This window comes from Glarea lozoyensis (assembly GCF_000409485.1).
Source record: "Glarea lozoyensis ATCC 20868 chromosome Unknown GLAREA16, whole genome shotgun sequence".
Classification (NCBI taxonomy): Eukaryota; Fungi; Ascomycota; class Leotiomycetes; order Helotiales; family Helotiaceae; genus Glarea; species Glarea lozoyensis.
In genome coordinates, this window is record NW_007360990.1 from 2,028,087 (window position 1) to 2,049,610 (window position 21,524).

Genomic DNA, 21,524 nt, shown 5'->3' on the forward strand with positions numbered 1-21,524 from the left:
CCGATCCAAAGGCCCTGGCGATTTGACGGGTATCCAAGGGTATAACGCCAGGAGATGTATGTTTTCCTATCATGAACCAGACCAGACCGTTCCATTATCCAACCCCATTTTGTTTTCCGTCCAGCGCATAATCCAATATGTTTGTTTACAAAGCGAAGATGGCGGCGAAAACACCAGCGACACCGACGGCGGACATGCCGAAGCGTACGTTCTCGGCGTTGGCGGCGGATGATGAGGTGGTTGCGGGTGCGCCAGAGGTGGTAGCAGGGCCAGCTGATTAAATGGTCAGTTTACACTCAAATTCCGAATCGGATTATGATCACTCACCTCCACCGGTAGTGGCAGATGTACCGGTCTGGACAGAACCAGAGGATGTTCCAGATCGGGACGCGGTTCCAGTTTGTGCGGCGCTTGGGCTTCCACTTCCACTTGAAGAGACTACCGCACCAGAGGCGCTGGTAGGGACGACAACACCACCAGTATAACCTGGACGAGCATCGGTGGTGGCGGTGACCGTGGCCGCAGACGATCTGCAGGCTTTTTGGCAGTTCTCGAAAGCCAAGTTCTCAGCGGCGGTACCGTTTCCTTGGGTGCAAGTGTTGGTGATGCAGGCGATGGCTGGGTTTGGGACGCCGACTGGGTCGACAATGCACGCGTCTCTGCACTTGGTGTCGGTCGCAGGGCCTGGGAGAAGTCAGTTTCGCGTTCCATCCGAAAGATCGAGCGTTGAAGACTTACAGGCTGCCAAACAGGCGGCTTGGGTCGCTTGAACTGGAGAGACGGATTGAGTGCCAGATGCGACGGACTCGGTGGTGCTCTGGGCGCGGACTGAGAGAGCAGCCATGACTCCGGAGACGATGATGGTTGAGATACGCATGTTGAGGGTATTAAGTATCTTCTTGTAGATGGGACAGGTAGATGTGTAAGTAAGTAGTGCGAGGATTAAGACAGAAGCAGAAGTCAAACGAGGCGACAATGATGCGAATTAACGAGTGTGGGTTGATGAACGAGCGTGTTGAAGAGGAAAGAAGGGATGAATTGAGGGCGGATGGTTCGAGGTTTTATTCAAGGGATGAATACGAAGGGGAAGGGGACGCGGAAGGGAGGAAGGGGTAAACAAAAATAGACGGCATGAAGCTCACGAGCCACATTTGGCCTGCCCATGAGTGTGGGGAGAGATTGGGTGGGTGAATGGGCCACCGTGAATGGTGCAAATCGCCCTGGTGGAACGAAAAACACGGCAGCCCAGCGTTGACACGACCCCTGAAGCTAGTCGACTCCAGATGGGTACGTAGTAGTCAAAGTCGTACGGGACATTGGATCAAGGCGCATCGATCGATTCGTATTCCCATGTTGGATTCGCTTGAAAATTCGCCTTGCACCCTTTCTATACGACGGATAATTCTTGGAACGATTCAACTAACTATGTTGGGAGAGAGTGACAAGAATGTACTTTGTTCTCGTTAATTTCGTTGCCGATGTTCATTCGAAGCTAGAAAAGATGTGCTTTGCAGCGGAGATGAAGTTGCCGCTGCCATGACCTTAGCCCCTCGGTTCGAAGAGGTGAAACATGGGTAATGAGGTGAGCTTTTCATGTCATTTTCGCCATGTTCTTCTGTGTCCACATCGAGGTACATTGAACATATCACTGGAATAGAAAACGTTGCATGCCGAATGGTGTATCGTTCGGGACGCTTGATACTCCGAGCCTTCGAGACAGTCCGGGTATAAAAAGTGTCTTCACACGCTGGCTTGAGAGTTACATGGAATTGATGGGCTCATGTCTAGCATATATGATAGTGCATCTATGGCAGTATGTTTTCATCAATCCTATGGTGGCATTTTCCGCTATATATCCATTTTACATTCAGGCGAGTAAGTTATATTACTGCTGCAATGTTAACCAGTCATATTCCCATTTTTCACACCAAATTGGTAATATTGCTCATAGTATGTATATCTCGACATAAAAAGTGTCTTCTGTTGGTAATTACTTACCGGAAGCTCACTTAGAATAACGTACGGCTTTCTGCACAAAGGGGACAAGTATTGCAATTTATGTTGTGGCTAATTCGACAAACTATCTCAGAACCTCCTCAGTACTTCTTACGTGTCCAACACATGAGTCCAATTTAGAAATGCAAGAAAACCACAGTTTTATCAATATACTAGCAAACAGCCTCCACCTAACTCGAGCATTTATTCATACTTCATGACGTAACTTCATCCCACTCCTACCTAGCTAACGCGGGGTAACACTTCCTACCAGCGTACAATCTCGTATTAGTTGAAATCAACAATATGTCGAGTAACAATAATTCATTCACGAGCACCGCCTGCTCCGTGCTCATCATCGGTGGAGGAAATGCAGGTTTTTGTGCCGCGCTGGCCGCTTCTCAAAAGACATCTGGTCGTGTCCTGCTGATAGATGCATGTCCTCCTTCTTGGGCAGGCGGCAATACATATTTTACTGCAGGAGCATTTCGTACCGCGCATGGTGGGTTAGATGATCTATTGCATTTGCTTTCGAATGTTGATAGTGAGACTGCAAAGACGATTGACCTTGCCGCGTACCCTGAGGAAGAGTTTCTTCGGGATCTAGATAGAGTGACTAGAGGTCAGTATGATAAGGAGCTGGGCAGGGAATTGGTTGAGGAGAGTAATGGGGTGGTGAAATGGTTGGCCTCCCAGGGATTGATATTCGAATTGAGCTTTAATCGGCAGGTGAGTCTCCACCCTTCATCGCTTTCAATTTCTGACACAACCAGGCTTACAAAGTGGATGGTCGTTACAAATTCTTTGGTGGAATATGTTTGAAGACAAAAGATGGCGGTGCTGGTCTTGTTGACTTTCACCAAAAGGCAGCCAAATCACATGGAATAGAAGTCTTATATTCCACACCTGCGAGATCAATCTCTAAAAATACCGAAACAGGACATATCACCGTCACCGCGGAGCAAGAAGGCGAATCTTTCACCATCCAGACAAAATCCATCGTCCTAGCAGCAGGCGGATTCGAATCCTCAACAACACTTCGAAGCCAACACATGGGGTCCCATTGGGAAAAAGCCCACGTCCGAGGCACTCCATACAACAAAGGCGAAGTCCTCTCCCTAGCACTCGACCAACTCAAAGCCAAACCTACAGGCGACTGGGGCGGGTGTCACGCCGTAGCCTGGGACGCCAACGCGCCCAAAGATTGTGGAGATAGACAAGTTTCAAACGAATTCACGAAATCTGGATATCCCCTTGGAATTACACTGAACATCCACGGCCTGAGATTTTTTGATGAAGGTAGTGATCTGCGGAATTACACTTATGCCAAATTCGGGAGGGCGATCTTGGCGCAGCCTGAGGGAGAGGCATTTCAGATTTGGGACCAAAAGGGGGTAAAGTGGCTCAGGAGTGAGGAATATAGGGATGGTGTTGTGGAGAAAATTCACGGTGATACGATGGAAGAGTTGGCTGGGAAACTACTTGCCAAGGGGCTGAAAGACAAAGAGGCCTTCATTCGAACTGTAGAGGGATACAACAACTCCGTCTACGCCCATCGCAACGAACATCCAGACGCAAAATGGGACCCCGCTATCCTTGACACCCTCTCAACACAATCCTCCACCTCGACCCTGGAAATCCCTAAATCCAACTGGGCGCTCCCCCTAGACAAAGCTCCTTTCATGGCAGTCAAAGTCGGCTGCGGCGTCACGTTTACGTTTGGTGGTTTGGCCATTGATCCTAAGACTGCCGGGGTGATATCAGCGGAAGACGGAAGCGTTATTCCCGGAGTATTCTGTGCGGGGGAGATGGTTGGCGGTTTGTTTTATGAAAACTATCCGGGCGGGAGCGGGTTGACTTCTGGTGCTGTTTTTGGGAGGAAGGCGGGGATTGGGGCTGCTGTTTTTGCGGAGGAAAAAGGACTGTGAGGGTTTGGGAGAGGTTCATCGATTGTGTGATTTAATGTAGATGTGAAGACGAGTGACTTGGGCGATGCTACTGGTTGTAAGGATAGGTGTCGAAAATTATAGTATTCCTCATGTCTTTATAACTTCGACTTATACAAGTCTGGATTACACTAGAGGTTTATATCAAGATTGTCAGTTCTCCAGAATACCTTAACAAAATACGTCCGGGAATACTAGTTAAATTAGCAAGGTAGATTCCTCGGTGTGTTGCTTGTTACATCAACGAATAATCTCAAGTCAGTTTACAATATTGTAACAGGCTAACAGCCATACGAACTCACTTACTACCACAACTAAGTTCGTTTTTCATTTTACATCCACTGAAGGTAAGCATCAATGTCAGCCGAATCAGAGTTTTCAGATCAAAACATTTAGACCTCCTGACTCATCGGTTACAAAGCTAACGAGACCCCTCCTCATAGTGGCGGACGACATTCTACCCAAAAGATCATATCTATTCAACTCTTTCAAATAGCCCTACAACATTCTCCACATTAAGAAAGTCAAACCTTCTAATTAAAGAAAAGTATTTAAACCTCGTTTTTGAAGTTACCTAACATGCTTACCGTCAGATTTACAATGCAATAGTGGACGAACCGTGTTTCTAAAATCTCGCGATTTCTGACCATTTGTTTAACTTCCAAATATAAAATCTTCCAACGTTTTCGGTATAGAAGTGGCTGCGGCTTCACACGAACAAACTGGATGAGCACAAGCAAAAGAACAGGAGATAAGATATTCACACGAGTCTAGTATAAGATTCAACGTAATAAAAGTTTGTTTTATCATTAAACTGTTGCGTGAGACTGCCTCTTTGCTCTGAAATTCATATTTCTCGAGCAAATGAGGCAATTGGCAGATAAAGTGTTATCTTCAAATGATCGTTAAGACAAAATGATAGTAGAGTATACTACTAATTTGAGAAGCATAGCTTGATATCTAGAATCGCAGAAGCCTAAACAAATAGCAGAGCATTCCAATTATTAAGTATCATATCCGAGGACCGAGGATGTATATACTTTGAAATATATTTATCTTGAAGAAGCAGAATCTGAGAACTTCTTATTTACTAGAAACAAAATGACGAAATACACAATATTCTTGTTATGTGAATCGAATAAATATCGCGATTCTATCACTACTTAAGTTGTCCCCTACGAGTTAGAAAACCGGGTTAAGTTCATATACGCTACTTCTTGTAGCATAGATTATGTACTGTCATAGTTCTATACAAGATCTCGGCCACTTCGTTAAAATCCTAGGTCGGCCCTACGCAAGCTACGGGGACAGTTAGATTTTGCCGTGATCTTGACTCAAGATTAGGAGTATTTCACAGTCTCCTAAATATATTCCTATCTAGGCGCCGTCGCATCTACGGCCCTTCGCAAGCTCCGGGGCAGGGCGCGCCGGCGTGTGGTTTTGGTGTTCCTTTCTTAAGTCACCTGACCCGTGTTTTTATAAGAAAAGCGGGTTTTTTTGTGGTGGGGGGGGGGGGTGGGGGGGTGGCCTGAACATCCCTCAGTATAGGTAGAAGAGGAAGTATTGTAGATGTAACATAGCCACTCCTAGCCATCACATGACAACAACCGCCCCCTTTGTAGGCGAGCGACGACCTTGGACTAATGACTCGTCCTCGGTGCGACAGGTACTCGAGTACACCACCCACCGTGACCCGGCCATGAATGCACGGAATTAGTTTTTAGAAGCACAGTACAGTAATAAATCACAATAATGGTCATGTTTTTCGTCTTTACGGTTCTAAGAGATACTATTTTCGGTTCGGCTTTCAACCGTCATCGCGATTTGTGATATTCGCCTTGCTTTGAAGACGAGGTTTGGCCTACGGCTGATGAGGCCATACGAGGATAGGAATGTGAAATTAATAAAACCTTAATTGTAATAATTATAGGTGGTGTTGATTTGAGTATATCTCATGTCTCTCCGGGAGCTTTGTTTCATGACTTGATAATACATAATCATCACCCTGACCAAACATCGACGGAATTGACCCTGGACCCATTTTCCCTTTCTCAGCCAATCGTCAATGCGGAAATATGCTTGTCATGCATGGAAGGTCGGTAGAAGGACGCGAAGAATCTTGATGGTGTCGGGGCGACATCGCGTAATGTTCCTGATGAGGATTAGATAGGTTGGCTAGTGCCCAGGTGGGTGGGATATCCGATTGGAGTTGATGATTGATGACGGAAGGAGATCTCGGATTGCTAAGTACGGAGTACTGTAGAACTACTACGGAAGTGTTGGGAAGGCCTTTCCTACCGTAATAAAATGTGAATTTTTTCGAATATATTTGTTGGCAGATTGTTGTGTAGGTTTCATTCACAATGTTGTACAATGCTTTGTAATGGCCTATGGCAGAACTGACCAGTTAACTTGACTTGTCTTTTCAAAAAGTACCAACAAGGCACCAGTCCTCGTATTTCTGAAAATATACATCGTCTGAGAGAATGACCTCTCCTACGAAGAGCTAGCTGGCTTTGTGGATTGAGTTTGATGTGATGCCTCGACTGCGGTGGGAGAAGGCGAGTCCTGGAAACGAAACAAATGAGGCATTTCCATTATTCATGCAGACACTAGATGAAGCCAAATCAACCAAATCAACTGACAATATTATGCTGCTGAGATGATGAAACAACCAGAAACGTGATACACCGTGGAGCTCTTTCAGCTTAGCCATGCTTCAGTCGCGCACCATAGCGGTCAGCAGCGAGAAGTGGTGTTGCTGACATTCGCATCAGCAACCAAAGACCGTCGCGAATGGTGGACTCACAGGCAATGTGAGGCTTTTCACTGTTACGTTGCAGTGAATTCAGGGAATTCAGGGGAGCATGGTTGTGTAACTGGAGTTGTAGGAGTGGTTAGGGATGATGAAGTTTGCACCGAAGAGGGAGTGGTTCTTGGTTCATGATTGCAAGTTCAAAATAGATAGATCCAAATAAAAAAAGGCCGTGAATGTGTGATGCGTCGACAGAAGAAGTTTATCCTTCCTTTCCTTCTGTGTAGGCTCGGTAGGGACGAAAGTACTCCGTACTCTTGGGCGTGGCTCCACTCTCCAGAGACATCTGCGGTCAGCCGAGTTTTGCCGAGCTGGACGCTGTCAGGTCGTCAGGCCGATGGATCGAGACGGACAGTAGTACAGTAGAGCGCCTAGGTATCCTTCTGAGAAAACTACAATCTGATCAATTGTATTAATAAGATGGTATTAACAGGATTGTAATCATGTCAACCTACTCATGTTTTTGTCTGCCTTTGGGCCCACTCTGTTTAAGGTGCGTTGAAATTGCTGCGTGTGCCAGTCGAGCCCCCTAGGGATCCAGTCCCAGTCCTCCCGCTGAACGGCACCTGCCTGCACACTCGCCCGCCGCAGCCAAACCCATCGCTCGTCGGTCGCCCTCGCTGCCCTCCCCTCTCCCCTCTCCCCTCTCTACTCTCCACTCCACCGTCCAAAAACATCGTCTCTCGAGTCTCGCCCAAAAGGACCGAATACCTCCATCCGCTCCAGTTTCTCCACGATACATCGAAAGCCTCTCCCCTTACCCCATATTCGACTCGACGAACCTGAATACCGCCGCCAACCAAACCAACAACCGCCTCGGGTCGGGCAAACAGAGGGAGGCCGCCGTCGGTTGCGCGCCTGGAAAGCGACCCGTCCCGTGGTGGTGGAAGGCCATTGAATTGAGCGCGCAGAGCCGTGTGGAGGGAATTACACTTCGAGTTGCGTCGTCGCATCGTCACATCGTCGCATCTTCGCGTCGTCGCAGCGATCCGCCATGTCGTCGTCGGTCAAGAGAGCGTGCGACGCTTGCCATCGCAGAAAGGTCAAATGTGATGGAATCAACCCGTGCAGGAATTGCTCCCAGGCACAACTCTCGTGTACCTACCACGCCATTCCACAGAAGAAGGGCCCGAAAGGGTCGAGAGCCAAGGTGATCAGCGAACTGCGGGAAACACAAAGGCAGACGACGCTCTCCAACAAGGTCGCGAGTCGAATGAACGGCATCACGAGTCCACCATGTAGTCCGACGCTCACACCCACGCCGGGTCTCCTCACACCGGAAATGATCAAGGAGTGCATCGAGTTCTTTTTCGCCAACATGTATCCCACCTTGCCCATCCTCCACCGCGAGAGACTCGAGCAGCAGGCAATGTACGCCGACCAGAATGTCGACACCTACTGTTTGCTGACCGCGCTGTGTGCCTTCATGATGATCCAGCCGGGCATGGGAATTCCAGGTGACCCGCTAGGTCTCGACACGGTGCCTGGATCGAACCTGGTGTCTGGAAATCTGCTGATGGAGGAGACGCTGAGGGTGAGGAAGAGCTACGATCATCTGGAAACCCCAACGCTCAACAGCCTGGTCACCAGCTTTTTCCTCTTCGGGTGCTACTTTGGTCTGGATTTGCACAACAAGGCATGGTTTCATCTACGGGAGGCTACCACATTATCGCATATTCTGTCCATGCAAAAGGAGGAATCGTATCTGCAATTCGACGCCGTAGAGTCGTCAAGGAGACGAAGGCTCTACTGGCTGCTGTTCGTCACAGAGAGGTTTGCTGCCCTTGGTCGACCATGTATTCATATGAAGCTAACCCTCACAACAGAGCGTATGCCTTGCAGCGACATCGTCCACTCTCACTCCAAGCAACCATCAGTCTCCCCACGCAAAACGACGATCCGTCTGACCCTCAAGCTCACCACTTACAAGGATTCTTACACCTGATCAGCCTCTTCAGACCATTCGATGAAAGCTTCGTTGCCTTATGGAACAAAACCCGGACAGACTGCTCGCCGCCGTACTTGGCCGCCTTGCAAAAACAACTCAACGACGCGTTGCCGACATATCTCAACTCCACCGAGAACCAGACTGCTGATTTGAGAACGAGCCAATCATGGTTGCGGACGATGGTGTGGCAGTTGAGCATTCAAAACGGTTGCTTGAGCTCAAACCATGAAGATCCAAGCATGACTTTTCATTATCCTGTTGAGATTGCCAGAGAGTTAATATCCATGACTTCTCAATTCTCTCAGCAAAGTATGGAGGTTCATGGAATTGGTTTGGTATGTATCGTCTCAGATTCGATCACGCACAACTAACGCGGCTCAGATTGAAAAACTTTTCGACGTCGCCTGTTCATTGACCGATGTCTTGTCGCTACTGCCACCAAACCCTGATCCTTTCCAACTCGGTCCCCGCGATTACCTCAACGATTTTATCAGGCTCTTGTCGATTCTACGCAGTGGAGACCATAGGTTCTTACCGCTACTTCTCTCTAAGGTCCATGATGTCCTCCCTCGGCTCGTTAATCCGATGCTGCAGAGCGCTCCGGATACTGCCGCAAATAAGTATGCGGAAGTGGATATCTTTGATGGCTTCGGCAACGCAGGAATGGGGGTCGCGAGCAACTTTCCCGGATACAATGGAGATGGATCGAGCGGACACTTCAAGGTCGAACCAGATGCCGACTTCAGTCGCCCTAATCCAGCTCTTGCGCCATACAATAAGCAGATGGAAGCCCTCGGCTCTCCTATCGATGCTCCCGAAACCGGCAGCGACAACACCCCATTTACGAGCCCGCCGATCATTCAAAGCCCCATGAGTCCGATGGAGTACCCTGGGATGGGCGGCTACGGTGGATATCACAACATGAATGCCACCACCATGCCCAATGATATGCACCTACGGAATAATCTGGGTCATTTGGGTGAGGGCGTTGGTGGTGGCGGTCAAGTTGAGTTCAAGCAGGAATTTGACGGCAACATGAATCTTGGTGCACAAGGTGTTGGGTCACATAACACGATGGGTATGATACGCCGGCCGCCGTTGCGACAAGGGAGTGGTTCAAGTTTTGGAGTACAAATCCCTCGAAGCGTGCCGGGACAATTCAGCCATTTGCAGAGAGCAAATAGCCATGGCCAGGAAATTAATCCCGGCATGGGAGGAGTCGGAGATATGCCATTTCGATGAGGTCCCCCAGAGGTTATATGAAGACCCCCAGAAGACGAAACGCCGATGAAGGAAGGCCGAGTCGCAAGTTATTTTCACCAGCTGTTCTGATGTACCAAACCAGCTGCATGCGTGGATACGGCAATACTAGGCTTCACTCCGCTGCGTAAAACACCTTGAAGCCATCATCTCTCATGCTTGCTGTCTTTCAACAGCAATCATCATTACTGTAAGAGCACAGAGTTATCTGGATGGGTTTTGGGTCTGAGATCGACGCAAATAAAACATGTGCTTGCTTTCTTATCAATGTATAGCATTTTGGATTCCGATTGGAGCGCTAGGTTCTTGGGATATGTCATTCATGAGGAGTTCTTTCAAGTGGGGGAATGTAAGGATGGAATCTAGTGGGTAATGGTTTCACAGCAAGTCATATGTGGATAGCTTTTGCCATGTGAATATTATTTATGGGATAGGGAAAATAAAGCGATTTTGGATCTAAAGGGTTTCGGACTATTTTTTGTGTACATGCGAATGTCCTTGATGAGGTGTTTACTGTGCCAGCAGTTGCACAACTGAAGCTTACACCGGAACACTTCAGAAGGCGCATCTGGCAACGAGGAGGGACTGGTCATCCAACTGATGTATCAGTCCCTCTTGGGTCCGGGTATAAGATTCGGCAAGGCCGATAACCCTGAGGTGTCTGTCCACTTCGTCTGAGCAATAGTATAAATAGATTTAGTGTGAAAATGAGGCGATGAAGTGTTGTCTGTATATGTAAAACGAATCTATGGTAAAACATAGTTAATAGGCTGCATCTCGAAGTATTCTAGTGCTTCTGTTTGGATGCGGACGTGGTAGGGAGAGGAGTGTGTGATTGTGGGCTTGTAAATACTGAACAGCATGAGCTAATAGTCTTCATATCTGGGATGTGATACTGTACTTGATTTAATTTGACTCACTTTGGGAATAGGACGTATAGTGTTTATGTAGAGTTTTGGATGAGGGGGAGTGCATGTGGTAATGTGGATAGGGGTTATTCACTTTCACAGTGTAGTTCAAATTTTTGGACTAAGGCTTTTGTGGGTATAGATCCTGTTAGTAGAGTACACTGGTCTCTTGTGCCTAAAGTCTTGTATTAGGTTGTTCACTCTTGTGTTACTTACCTGTAGAAAGATTGAGAAGTATAGGCTTACTTTATAACAAACCTTGACGAGATTACCTTACAGTTGCTAAAGTCAAGGGATTACATTTGGAAAAATTAATGTTATTAATTATGACCTATACTTGATATAGTTTGCTGCTCCTGTGTTATCTACTTCAAAGTTATTAGCATAAATTTTAACTAAAAATTATTAAAATTTCATTAACTACGTTGTTTAGCATTGTGTTACAAGTACTCCTTACAGTCACAATGCTCATCCGTAATAACTGTCAAAAAGATTACGACACCGCAATTTAATTAGTTTACTCTTAGGAGTAAGCAGCTTGTTAGGGCACATTCTCTAGAACTATGACTGTTATAAGTCTAACTAAAGACGTAGCCTGGCCTCCACGCCTATATTCCTCCAAGCCTAACCATAGTAGACTGAAAAGAACTAGGTTACTAACTACATTGCTCTATGGTATGGTACGAACTCGTTGGCTTGCGTGAGATCTAGATCTCGGTTCTGGTTTTGGGGAATTATAGAGGTATTATGCGAGGCATGATTACAGAGATATGTCATGTTCCTGCTATTCAGATGAGAACAGGGATAGGTTTTCGCCCGAGATGTAGATCGTGTAGGAGGCATACAATCTTCAATGAGTTTGGCACTGAATGATGCCTTTTTGATGTTGATGGGTAATAGTTGTCTTTTGTGTGCTTTGTCTGCGAGTACGGAGTATAGCCAGTGTAAATTTATGGCACATCAGTTTGTGAATGAAGTGTTTAAGCTTTGTGATTATTAGAAAAGATAAAGCTGTATAGGAAGCTTGATCAGCTTCCCATGTAATTCCAGGCAAATCTCGATAGACGTTACTATCATATGAGGGGCTCAACGAGGTTCTTCCTTCTGTGATCGCGGAAAATTTGAATGTTGTTACTCGTTAGTGCTGTGACCTAAGGGGTACAAGTGCGGAGTATGCACTGTAACCGAGCGTTCCGAAGCGAGGCAAGGAACCGAGGAACTGAGAACGTCATTTTTAAAATCTCTACCTCTCGATGAACTCTTCTGTCTGTATTGAGTCAATGCTGCTAGAACCCAATCGTTTACGCAAGATGATGGGTGTTAGACATACGTATCACGAAGAGGTTTAATTATGAAACCAACTGCGCTATTGCTGCGCGCTACTTTCAATGCCACAAAGCATAATCATCCCAACTTGTCTCGGTCCCATCAAACGGACAACCCTTTTCCCTGTTGCTGCGAACGACTTCAGAATGTTTTTGCTGGCAGTCTCACCTTCATTATTGCCACTTACCAAATGAGAGACTAAAAGATTGGACAGCAGCGCCGAACCTGCTCTGGTAAGCCGATCTTCGTTAGCTTGCTGCACCCCACATCCAAAGTAACAATCTAGATGCAAGATCTAACCGGAAGTGAGATGGAATCCGATCTTTATGTCCATTGAGTGAGCCGGACACGCATAGTCTAGTACTGGCGTCAGACTGATGTAAACACGACGATCGGGTCTTAAATGCAGAAGTCGGGGTTATGAGAGCTTGATTCAAGGTATAACTATTCCATGGCACTTCGTTGCTTTCCTCTATCGATTTACCAGTACGAGCGCGGTTTTCTTTACACCGAGTTTCATTCCTTCCTACTGATAGCCAAGCGAAAAGGTATTTTAACCCTTGTTCATCATGAATATTGAATACCTTTTATTACATTTTTGTTATGTGGTCGTCGTTATCAGCGCTGCTGTTGGTCGGTCATTACCGACGGTAGATTTGGGTTACGCCATTCATCAAGGCACAATCAACGTGAGAGATTCAGAGATATTGACAATTTCCGTTGGAGTGATCACTCGCTAAAAAGCTTAGTCTACAGGGTCATATTACAATTTCTCGAATATTAGATACGGTCAAGCACCAGTCGGGCCTCTGCGGTTTTCCGCTCCTCTCGCTCCTGAAGGCCGCAACACCACGATAAATGATGGACAGCGAGCAGTCATCTGTCCTCAAGCAGACCCATGTAAGGTCTCTCATCAAGTTGTAAAAACCATAATAATGGATCTTAGTCTGGTTATCGAATCAATTGCAATTTTTCACCTCGCTCCTAACTGGCCAGGACGTCACGAGGTTCATATTTCCGCCAGCATCGAATGGAACAACTAATTTCAACATTTCGTCTCTTCCACAGCCCAGCTCCGAGACCTCAGAAGACTGCCTGTTCCTTGACGTTATAGTCCCCGAATCCATTTTCAAAACCGGTCAAGAATTTGGAAGCGATCGAGGTCCCTGGAGTGTGGAATGTGAGGTCGGAAAACCATGTCGGGAGCGATCAACTCAAGGTGCACCTGTGATGGTTCAAATATATGGCGGTGGATATACCGCAGGAGACAAAGTTAGTGTAGGAAACCCAGCTGGCTTGATCGCTAGGAGCGAAGAGAATGGAAGCGAAGGTATAATCTATGTCGCTTTGAATTATCGTCTAGGTCTTTTCGTCAGTAATCCCTTCTGTGTGCAGAAGCATTTGCTAACGATGTTAGGGATGGCTTTCCGGAGATCCAGATGTAACTGCAAACGCGGGTCTTCTTGATCAACGACTAGCGCTTGATTGGGTGCAAAGCAATATCCATCTCTTCGGTGGTGATCCAAACCGTGTGACCGTTTTTGGAGAATCAGCCGGCGCAGGATCAATCATGCATCATATCACTTCATATGGTGGTAAAGGAAGTGTGCCTTTCCAGCAAGCAATTCCCCAATCACCCGGGTTCTTTCCCTATACCCCAAGCGAGACCACCGACATCTTCTCAAGCGTTTTGGGCAATGCCTCCTTGATTGTCCAGAAGACAGTCAACACTACCGACGAACTCCGGGCTTTGTCTTTCGAAAACTTGTACAACCTCAACTCGCTAGTCGTGGGCCAGTCACCCTACGGACAGTTCACATTTGGACCTGTGGTCGACGCTTCACCTGATTCTTATGTCCCGGATCTTCCAGGTCGTCTTCTTGCTGAAGGTAAATTTCACAAGGTTCCCGTGCTGGTAGGTCACAACACCAACGAAGGATTGTTGTTCACTCCGCCGTTCGTTCAAACTCAAGACAACTTCACATCATTCTTAGCCCAGGCTCTCCCTACTACAACGGTGGAGCAGCGCGAGGATCTTGCGACGGAGCTATACCCTGCTGTGTATAACGGCACGTACGGTTACTCAATTCCAATTTATAGGACAGCTCTAGCAATCAGTGACCTAGCATTTACCTGCAATGCTTATTGGCTACGAAGAACCATGAAAACGAGCTATGGATATCTATTCTCGGTACCACCAGGGTTACACGGCCAAGATATTCCATTCACGTTTTTCAATGGAGACACGAGTACGCTCAATGACGGAGTGCCAGTAAACGAAACTGTTGCTATCGGGCTACAGAGGTATCTCACATCCTTTGCAATTACTGGGATTCCGAAAGGAATAGAGTTGTATAGTGAAGCAGGCAATGTGACGAACGTCAATGTCACCGCTACGGGGACTCAACTTAGGGATCCAGCGGCTCGAAGTCAATGTGAGTTCTGGCAAGCCGCACCATATTACATACAGTGAGAGATATCATCACAAAGTACACCATGGCAGCTCAATGTAGTCAGTCAAAGAATATGAAAAGTGGAAACATATAAATTAACTTCATCAAACTTTCGTCCGTTTACAAGAGCCAGTCCAGAAACTTGCCCCACCAAGTTGTCGGTATGGGCTCTTCAGGCACGCAACTAGGATCGAACCGTCCTGAATACAGGTCTATTGATAGAGATGTGGCTAATTTCGTCTTCTTGAAGCACTTCCAGATAAGGTATGGCACGATGTAAATAATAATGCCGATATAGTTGGCGATGAAATCCGCAGTCGACCAGTTACCAGTGAGGAAGACGCTGAAGCCAGAAACCAAGACGATTATGCCAGATCCAAATGCTCCAACCCATGCGGAATATGGCTGGAGCCTTCCTTTGAAAGGTAAATAATCTCTATCGATACCTTGAATTTTGCAGGCGCTGTGGTATTGAATAAAGCAAACACATAAAGTCATCCACGCCAAGAGCCCAGCAACTGTGCTCAAAGTAAGTAGCCACTTGAAGGCTTGTGCTGCTCCCCCAGATCCGAGACTGAGATAAGCCAACGGGCCAAACGCGAAAGAGGCAAGAACGGCGTAGTATGGAACCCCCCATCTGTTGACTTTCGCAAAGAACTGTGGTGCTTGGCGATCAACAGCCATTGCGACTATCATTCGAGCGCCAATGTAGCAGTAGCTGTTACCTGCCGACCATGCCGATGTCAGGATACAAGCATTGACGATTGATGGAAGGGCCTGAATGCCCGAGTTCTTAATTGCAATGACGAATGGCGAGGAATTAGCATTTCCAGACCCGCTGGTCAAATTCGGGTCATTTGACGGGATGATCATCCCGATCAGAATAGCCCCTAGAACGTAGAAGAACATGATTCGGTATGTGACTCTCTTGATTGCCTTCGGGATTGATCGGTGTGGGTTGACTGTCTCTCCAGCCGCAACAACGACGGTTTCAACGCCAATGAAGGAGAAGGAGGCATTGATCAATGCACTTAGAAAAGCAAAAAAATGGCCGGTGCTTCCAGATATGCCATTGTACTGAGTAAATGGCCCTGGATCTTTCCAATATCTAAAACCAATTCGGTCATGGTTGGGCGCGCCGCCAAGTGTAATGACAAGGGAAACAAAAATAAGACCGAGGAAGCAGAGAATCTTGATAGATGCTGTAACGACTTCTGCCTCGCCGTAGAATCGTACCGAGGAGATGTTGATGATGAAAATTGCAAAAAGACCTAGAGTTATCACTAGAGCTGGTGTGATGTCCGTCCAGTAAGAGACGATAATGGCAGCGGCAGATACCTCGGAAGCAATGGCGATGGTATAGCAGTAGCCATAAGAGATTGCAAGTGTGAAGCCTAGGGCCGGGTCTACAAAACGAGTTGCGAAATGTGGAAAGGAACCAGCAGTTGGAAACTATTCATTGTGAGTCAATGTTCATATAATGAGAAGTATACCACATACCAAAGTAGCGAGTTCTCCAATTGACTCCATCACACACCAAAGAACAACACCGACGATACAGAAAGCTCTATCCGAACGTGTCAGTCTACGCTTAACTTGCCATACAAAACAAGTCTGCAACCTACAGTAGTAAGCCCAAGGGTCCAGCGTTTGCGAGTGCTGCGCCTGTCCCAATGAACAAACCGGTACCAATCCCTCCACCAAATCCTATGAAGGTGACGTGTCGAGCCTTCAACCGTCGAGCCGTACGTCCAACACCCCCAACGCCATAGACGGCATCGTGAGCACCGGACGCTGATTGAACGACGTCTTCTTGGACCTTTTCACCATCGATTGAGGCCGATGATGGACTTTGACTTATTTTTGATCCCTCATCTTGGAGTTTTGGCATTGTAGCGAGTCGAGATATCGGTGGTCGAAGCGAAAGCTTGTCTAGCGACTTCGAAAAGCTTGCGAGATGCAGTCAGTTCATATTTATTCGTCTTGAACCCGCCCCTCATACGAATGCTCTCATACAAGCTAGTTGATTGAAAATCTCTACCTTTAGCTCAATCACGCAATTTTCTCCATACAATTTTCAACCCCAATTGCCGTACGGACCGGCGCGATATACCCACTTCTAGTTCGGCTACGCCGGTGCCAGTTTACAGGCCCGGAATTTAATAAGAGTCTGGCGGGAAGCGGTCAGAGAGAGCTGACATACACAACTGATCTTCCGTTGTTTTGTATCTGCATTGGTATTTTAACACCACTCGCTGGGGAAGCGAAGGGTTTGACGAGGAAGATGGGCGTTCAACTCCCTATTCTCATTAAGATTGCCAGACTTAGTTACCCATGGGGCAAATTCAAAAATGGAGATATCGTGGAAAACGAAGGAAATCTTGGGAAGTAATACGGCAACAGTGATACGGAACTCTAGAGTCGTGGCGATGAACAGAACAAAAACAATGGTAAGTTACTATGGTAAGCCGACCCGCTAAAGTCCTCTATTGAACGACGCAAGCAATTTCATGCTTGCATTTAACTACCGCGGACAGTCCGCGAACGCCCTCGAGAACATTGCGTTTTGATAAAATCAGGTGGCAAACTCATGGAGAAGAGTTGCCATCGCAACATTCCGATGAAATTGGACCGAGAGCTGGGGATATGCTATTGTCGGCTCTTGAAGATGTCAACCGTTCCTTACCTGTCTTAGTACATTCGTCGCTCGCCTCCTTTTCATGGCGGTAGAACTTTGTTGTGCTTAGACCGTGCAAAACGTAAACGGTAGAACTTTCTTCGCACCAAGCTCCTTTCGAACCAAATTTGTGTGTCACGTGATGCACCCGTCAAACAAACAACCTACATGTTGCATACGAAGTATTCCGTGTCCAAATTGTGCATGTTGTTATCTCTTCGTGTGGATAATCCTGTGGAGCCAAGATCGACAGACCATGGCCGATTACGAATCTCGAATTGACTTTGTGAAACATTTCATCTTCACTTCCACCTCGTCACACATTTGTAAAATTATAGGTTGGCTTACTAGAATTTCGCTGTTTGAGATGGGACTCCGAGTCTTTGTTTGTCAAAACACATCTACTGATACGTAGATGATTTTACCGTAATATTAATAAGTTCTACGATGGGCAGAAGTGTTTTAGCTTGAACCATTATTCTAAAGTATGTCTAGTTTACTTTTGCGTTTCATTTATGACAATTTGGATGTTGGGGGTTGACTAGCTCTCTTATTTTGTAATGTAATAACATGGGCTGTGTGGAAGGATTGACCTTCTTTCTAAGTGGACAGGTTTTATAGATTGGATCAGCTTACAACATCCTCTTGATTTCATTATGTCCCAGGCATTTGGGAGGCCCACCTGAGCAGGCTCTCCAACCAACATGTGTTGTCTTCGCATCAAGCGTAGTGAGCCCTGCAACCATGAAGTGGAAGTAATTCGCTGGCTACGGTTGCTTTCAAGCGGCCGCCGCATACTCAGTCTCACCTTTTTGTCCTACCAACTTCATCCAACATTGTCGAAATGAGTCAAACTAGGCTAAGCCCAAGATACTTAATAAGTTCCATCATTCCCGAGCCGGATCTCTCTGCCTTTCTTATCCCTATCCATTCGAAAAAACTTCCAGACTTTGAGCAAGCCAATACCTGGGAATGGGTTCCACAAAATTCCGCCGTGGTCTTCTAGCAAGACGAGGTAGTAAGATAATAACGAAACTCCCATTCATTACCTTGGTCCCTTGCCTCGTCACTATTGCAGCTATTGTTTTAATCAATATTGGTGGTGTCGACTCACATGATGAGGGCATAGAGAACTTAAGCCTAAATCTCCCTTTACTGAAAGTAAGTACATCATCACCTTGTCGAACACGATAGCATTCTAATGGAACATTAGTGGAAGTACACTGTCGAACCAGTAGATGGGATCAAATCAATTACTGAACACCTGTACCTCAACCGGGCATGTATCAGATGGGAATCTGACAAAGAACCTGTAGTCGAGCTGGGACTGTGTTACAATATTCACGACCTATCGTACGACGAGAGTACATTTTCAACTACTATCAACACCATTGATTCGATGCCCAGAGGTCCACTGAATCTCAAGCTGACCCAAGGACTGTACACTGGGTCTGCTGGACTGGCGCTGATCCTTATGATTTTGCCAGCCATTTTGGCTTTCACACCACAGCCATGTAAAAAGAACTTCAGATTCATTGCCGTCTTCATTTCCATAGTAAGCAATACAACTTGTTATTGGCATTGGAGACTAAATTGGCTAAGTTAGGATTTGTGGTGGTCCTAGGGGCTTCCAGTTTCATTACACACCAGATGACTGCTTTGAAGTCACAAATCCTCAATTTCAAGCCTCAGATTACTAAAATATTGAATGAGGGAACTAGCAGCGAGCAACGACTATCGTATACCAATGTGGAGTACGTACAACTAGGATATGTTGTTTTGGGCCTTACCTGGGTAGCCGCTGTGGCCATGCTCTCTGTGTTGGTCACATGGTGCCTGTCTTTTATTCCCACGCAGAGTGTTGGTCTGTCGAAAGAATCAGACAAATTATTGGGAGATGACACAACGAGGGGATGAAGCGCAGGACAGTGATCGTTGCGAGCAAATTCGAGACCAACAGTAAGTGGAGAACTGGATGAAAGAAGCGATGTTTCTAAAAGAATATTTATCATGTTTGTAATTCAAAATGCACAATGTCTGTGGATTCGAGATATCGTTACAGCCCTTTCGGTTTCCCCCCTTCGACTATAATTTGCTCATCAATTTTCCTCGCCAACTCCGATTCGTTTCCGTATTCGATTCGTTTGTACGTTGTAATTCGAGCTTCATTCATGTCGATATCGAAAAATCGAATTCGACGATGGTAACCTCCATATCCACCATATCCCCCAAAGCCCGCACCGCCCCCATAACACATCCAAAGAGCTGGATTTCCAGTCTCATCAGGTGAGAGAGCACAGTATTCATTGGCGTGGTCACTAGACGCTGATTAGTGCTTCGTTATGAGGAAGACCTCGGAAAACCTACTGTCCGCAGCTAACCATGAGAACGCCTTTTTCCACAAGAGCATCTCGAAATCCAGAATTAAATCCAGGAGCCGTCACGCCTTCCCTCCACTGACCTACAATGGGTAGTTCGGCGTTGTTGTACTCTGGCAACGGAATATGTATAAATGCCAAGTCCATATGAATATGCGAATACCCTTCATGCGCCTTTTTGAGACCATCTGCTGTCTTCTTAAACCAATCAATTTGATTTTTCTTCAGCCAATCGTAGCCCTTGAAAGTTCGTTCGTCAGGAGAATATGCGTGGGTATCTAGGAGGTAGATGGTGAGCGCGGAGTGTTTCGAAGAACCTTTGGACATGACCTCCACATAGTAATTCCCGACACCATCAATATCTCCAGGACCGGCCATAGACAAGGAGTACGGTAAAGTTTCGATTAATTCCATTTGTTGCGCCCGAGAAATAGTTTTCTCATCGTCATGATTGCCGAATATAGAGGCGTACGGGATTTTGCGCTTAACGAGTAGTTCTGCATATTTGAATATGGCCTTATCAATCAGTACACATCCATTACGGCAGAGAAATACATACACTTTGGGCATCGGGTGCGGTATCTCCATTGACCTGGTCGCCACTCAGTACCACCATATCAGGCTTTTCCTCGTCCAACAAACGGCCAATAAAGTTAAGTGTACGGGTGTCTGCTTCGCATTTGCCCCCGTCTAAGTCTGCTGGTTCGGGCTCCCTGCAGTGCCCTGTTCCAGTGCTGAAATGAATATCTGCTAATTGCATGATTTTGAACTTTCCGTTGTCACGTATGCGTGGAATTCCTTTCGCTGGCGGTGATGGCTTGCCCCTCCTGACACTGACGCGAGCCTCTTGGATTTCGCCAGTTTTATCCAGCAATAAAGCATGATCCAGCGTCTCCCAGCCGGGTCGTGGATCGACAGCATCGGCACCAAAGAGAACATCGACAGCGGTTATGGCTTTCGCAGAATCGCTGGCGTGGCGCTTCGCGGATCGTTTTAACCAGAGCCCGCCCGGCCTGGACTCCCAACGCTCATTCTCCTGTCCCTTTTGACCAGAACTGGGATCAAGCCGGCCTACTTTGACATCAAGAATCACTTTGTCGTCGGCTAATAGTTCTTCTTCCTTTTTCCTTTGTACGTGGACGTATGCGCTCGACACCCAGCCACTGCCCAAGAACAAATCTTTCTCTATGCGGTGCCAAAGATCCGCGTCCAGCTTACAACTGGACAAGAGATTGACCGAGGAGCATTGAGTTACGGTGATGTCGGTGATGATGAGACCTGGATGATGCGCGGGCATGACATTGTGGATGGCAGAAGGAAGGACTCTGAAGCGGCTGTCGAGGAAGTAGACCACGACGATGGAGAAGACCGTGAGCGCCGCGAGCTGGCAGACGGCACGCACCTAGAAACATTTAGTTTGAGACTTATCGGCTAGGATAGTTTGAGGGATCTCGCACGATTCGTCTTGTCATCCTGGGGCTCGTATGGGGGTAGCACGTTCAAATCGGGGCGACAGCTATCGCGGAGCTTCGAAGCGCAAGAGGTGCTCCTGATCCATCCGGAAACAGGAAGAGGTTCAAGACGACATTTCTCTTGACGGGAGGGAACGCCGTTTTTGGTTTGTGAAGGGTGCGGTTAAGGGTCAAAAGCGGTTCCAGGAGTCGTCGATTGAATGGAGAGAGAGAAGTATCCGATAGCTTGGGCGGCTTCCCCAGGTTTTCGGCAAACCTATCGTGTCGGCCCGGCTTGCGCTCTTCCGGCCACTCGGCCAACCCGGGCCGGATCACGTTGAAGCATAAGCATGACCGGAAGGTTCCT

General features: G+C 47.0%; 8 protein-coding genes across 8 annotated transcripts; 4 read left to right on the forward strand and 4 right to left on the reverse strand.

Annotated features, from left to right (window-relative positions):
* Nucleotides 1–145: 145 nt before the first annotated feature.
* On the reverse strand, nucleotides 146–877 carry GLAREA_07923 (uncharacterized protein; the record flags this gene model as incomplete). The annotated part of the gene is made up of 3 exons (XM_008082610.1): nucleotides 146–273; nucleotides 328–684; nucleotides 739–877. The coding sequence occupies 3 exons, from the start codon at nucleotides 875–877 to the stop codon at nucleotides 146–148; spliced, it is 624 nt and encodes a 207-aa protein (XP_008080801.1).
* A 1,424-nt stretch (nucleotides 878–2,301) lies between these two features.
* GLAREA_07924 (FAD/NAD(P)-binding protein) lies at nucleotides 2,302–3,923 on the forward strand (the record flags this gene model as incomplete). The annotated part of the gene is made up of 2 exons (XM_008082611.1): nucleotides 2,302–2,724; nucleotides 2,769–3,923. 2 exons carry the CDS (start codon nucleotides 2,302–2,304, stop codon nucleotides 3,921–3,923), a joined length of 1,578 nt encoding a protein of 525 aa, XP_008080802.1.
* Nucleotides 3,924–7,285: 3,362 nt separating this feature from the next.
* Nucleotides 7,286–7,498, reverse strand: GLAREA_07925 (uncharacterized protein; the record flags this gene model as incomplete). The annotated part of the gene is made up of 1 exon (XM_008082612.1): nucleotides 7,286–7,498. The coding sequence occupies one exon, from the start codon at nucleotides 7,496–7,498 to the stop codon at nucleotides 7,286–7,288; it is 213 nt and encodes a 70-aa protein (XP_008080803.1).
* Nucleotides 7,499–7,750: 252 nt separating this feature from the next.
* GLAREA_07926 (Zn2/Cys6 DNA-binding protein) lies at nucleotides 7,751–9,946 on the forward strand (the record flags this gene model as incomplete). The annotated part of the gene is made up of 3 exons (XM_008082613.1): nucleotides 7,751–8,529; nucleotides 8,583–9,039; nucleotides 9,086–9,946. The coding sequence occupies 3 exons, from the start codon at nucleotides 7,751–7,753 to the stop codon at nucleotides 9,944–9,946; spliced, it is 2,097 nt and encodes a 698-aa protein (XP_008080804.1).
* Nucleotides 9,947–12,767: 2,821 nt separating this feature from the next.
* Nucleotides 12,768–14,671, forward strand: GLAREA_07927 (alpha/beta-Hydrolase; the record flags this gene model as incomplete). The annotated part of the gene is made up of 4 exons (XM_008082614.1): nucleotides 12,768–12,887; nucleotides 12,948–13,098; nucleotides 13,145–13,569; nucleotides 13,616–14,671. The coding sequence occupies 4 exons, from the start codon at nucleotides 12,768–12,770 to the stop codon at nucleotides 14,669–14,671; spliced, it is 1,752 nt and encodes a 583-aa protein (XP_008080805.1).
* Nucleotides 14,672–14,771: 100 nt separating this feature from the next.
* GLAREA_07928 (uncharacterized protein) lies at nucleotides 14,772–16,542 on the reverse strand (the record flags this gene model as incomplete). The annotated part of the gene is made up of 3 exons (XM_008082615.1): nucleotides 14,772–16,103; nucleotides 16,152–16,218; nucleotides 16,277–16,542. 3 exons carry the CDS (start codon nucleotides 16,540–16,542, stop codon nucleotides 14,772–14,774), a joined length of 1,665 nt encoding a protein of 554 aa, XP_008080806.1.
* A 1,758-nt stretch (nucleotides 16,543–18,300) lies between these two features.
* GLAREA_07929 (uncharacterized protein) lies at nucleotides 18,301–19,245 on the forward strand (the record flags this gene model as incomplete). Its single annotated transcript, XM_008082616.1, has 3 exons — nucleotides 18,301–18,489; nucleotides 18,542–18,883; nucleotides 18,931–19,245. 3 exons carry the CDS (start codon nucleotides 18,301–18,303, stop codon nucleotides 19,243–19,245), a joined length of 846 nt encoding a protein of 281 aa, XP_008080807.1.
* A 139-nt stretch (nucleotides 19,246–19,384) lies between these two features.
* On the reverse strand, nucleotides 19,385–21,178 carry GLAREA_07930 (Metallo-dependent phosphatase; the record flags this gene model as incomplete). The annotated part of the gene is made up of 4 exons (XM_008082617.1): nucleotides 19,385–19,646; nucleotides 19,696–20,222; nucleotides 20,266–21,108; nucleotides 21,164–21,178. The coding sequence occupies 4 exons, from the start codon at nucleotides 21,176–21,178 to the stop codon at nucleotides 19,385–19,387; spliced, it is 1,647 nt and encodes a 548-aa protein (XP_008080808.1).
* Nucleotides 21,179–21,524: the final 346 nt, after the last annotated feature.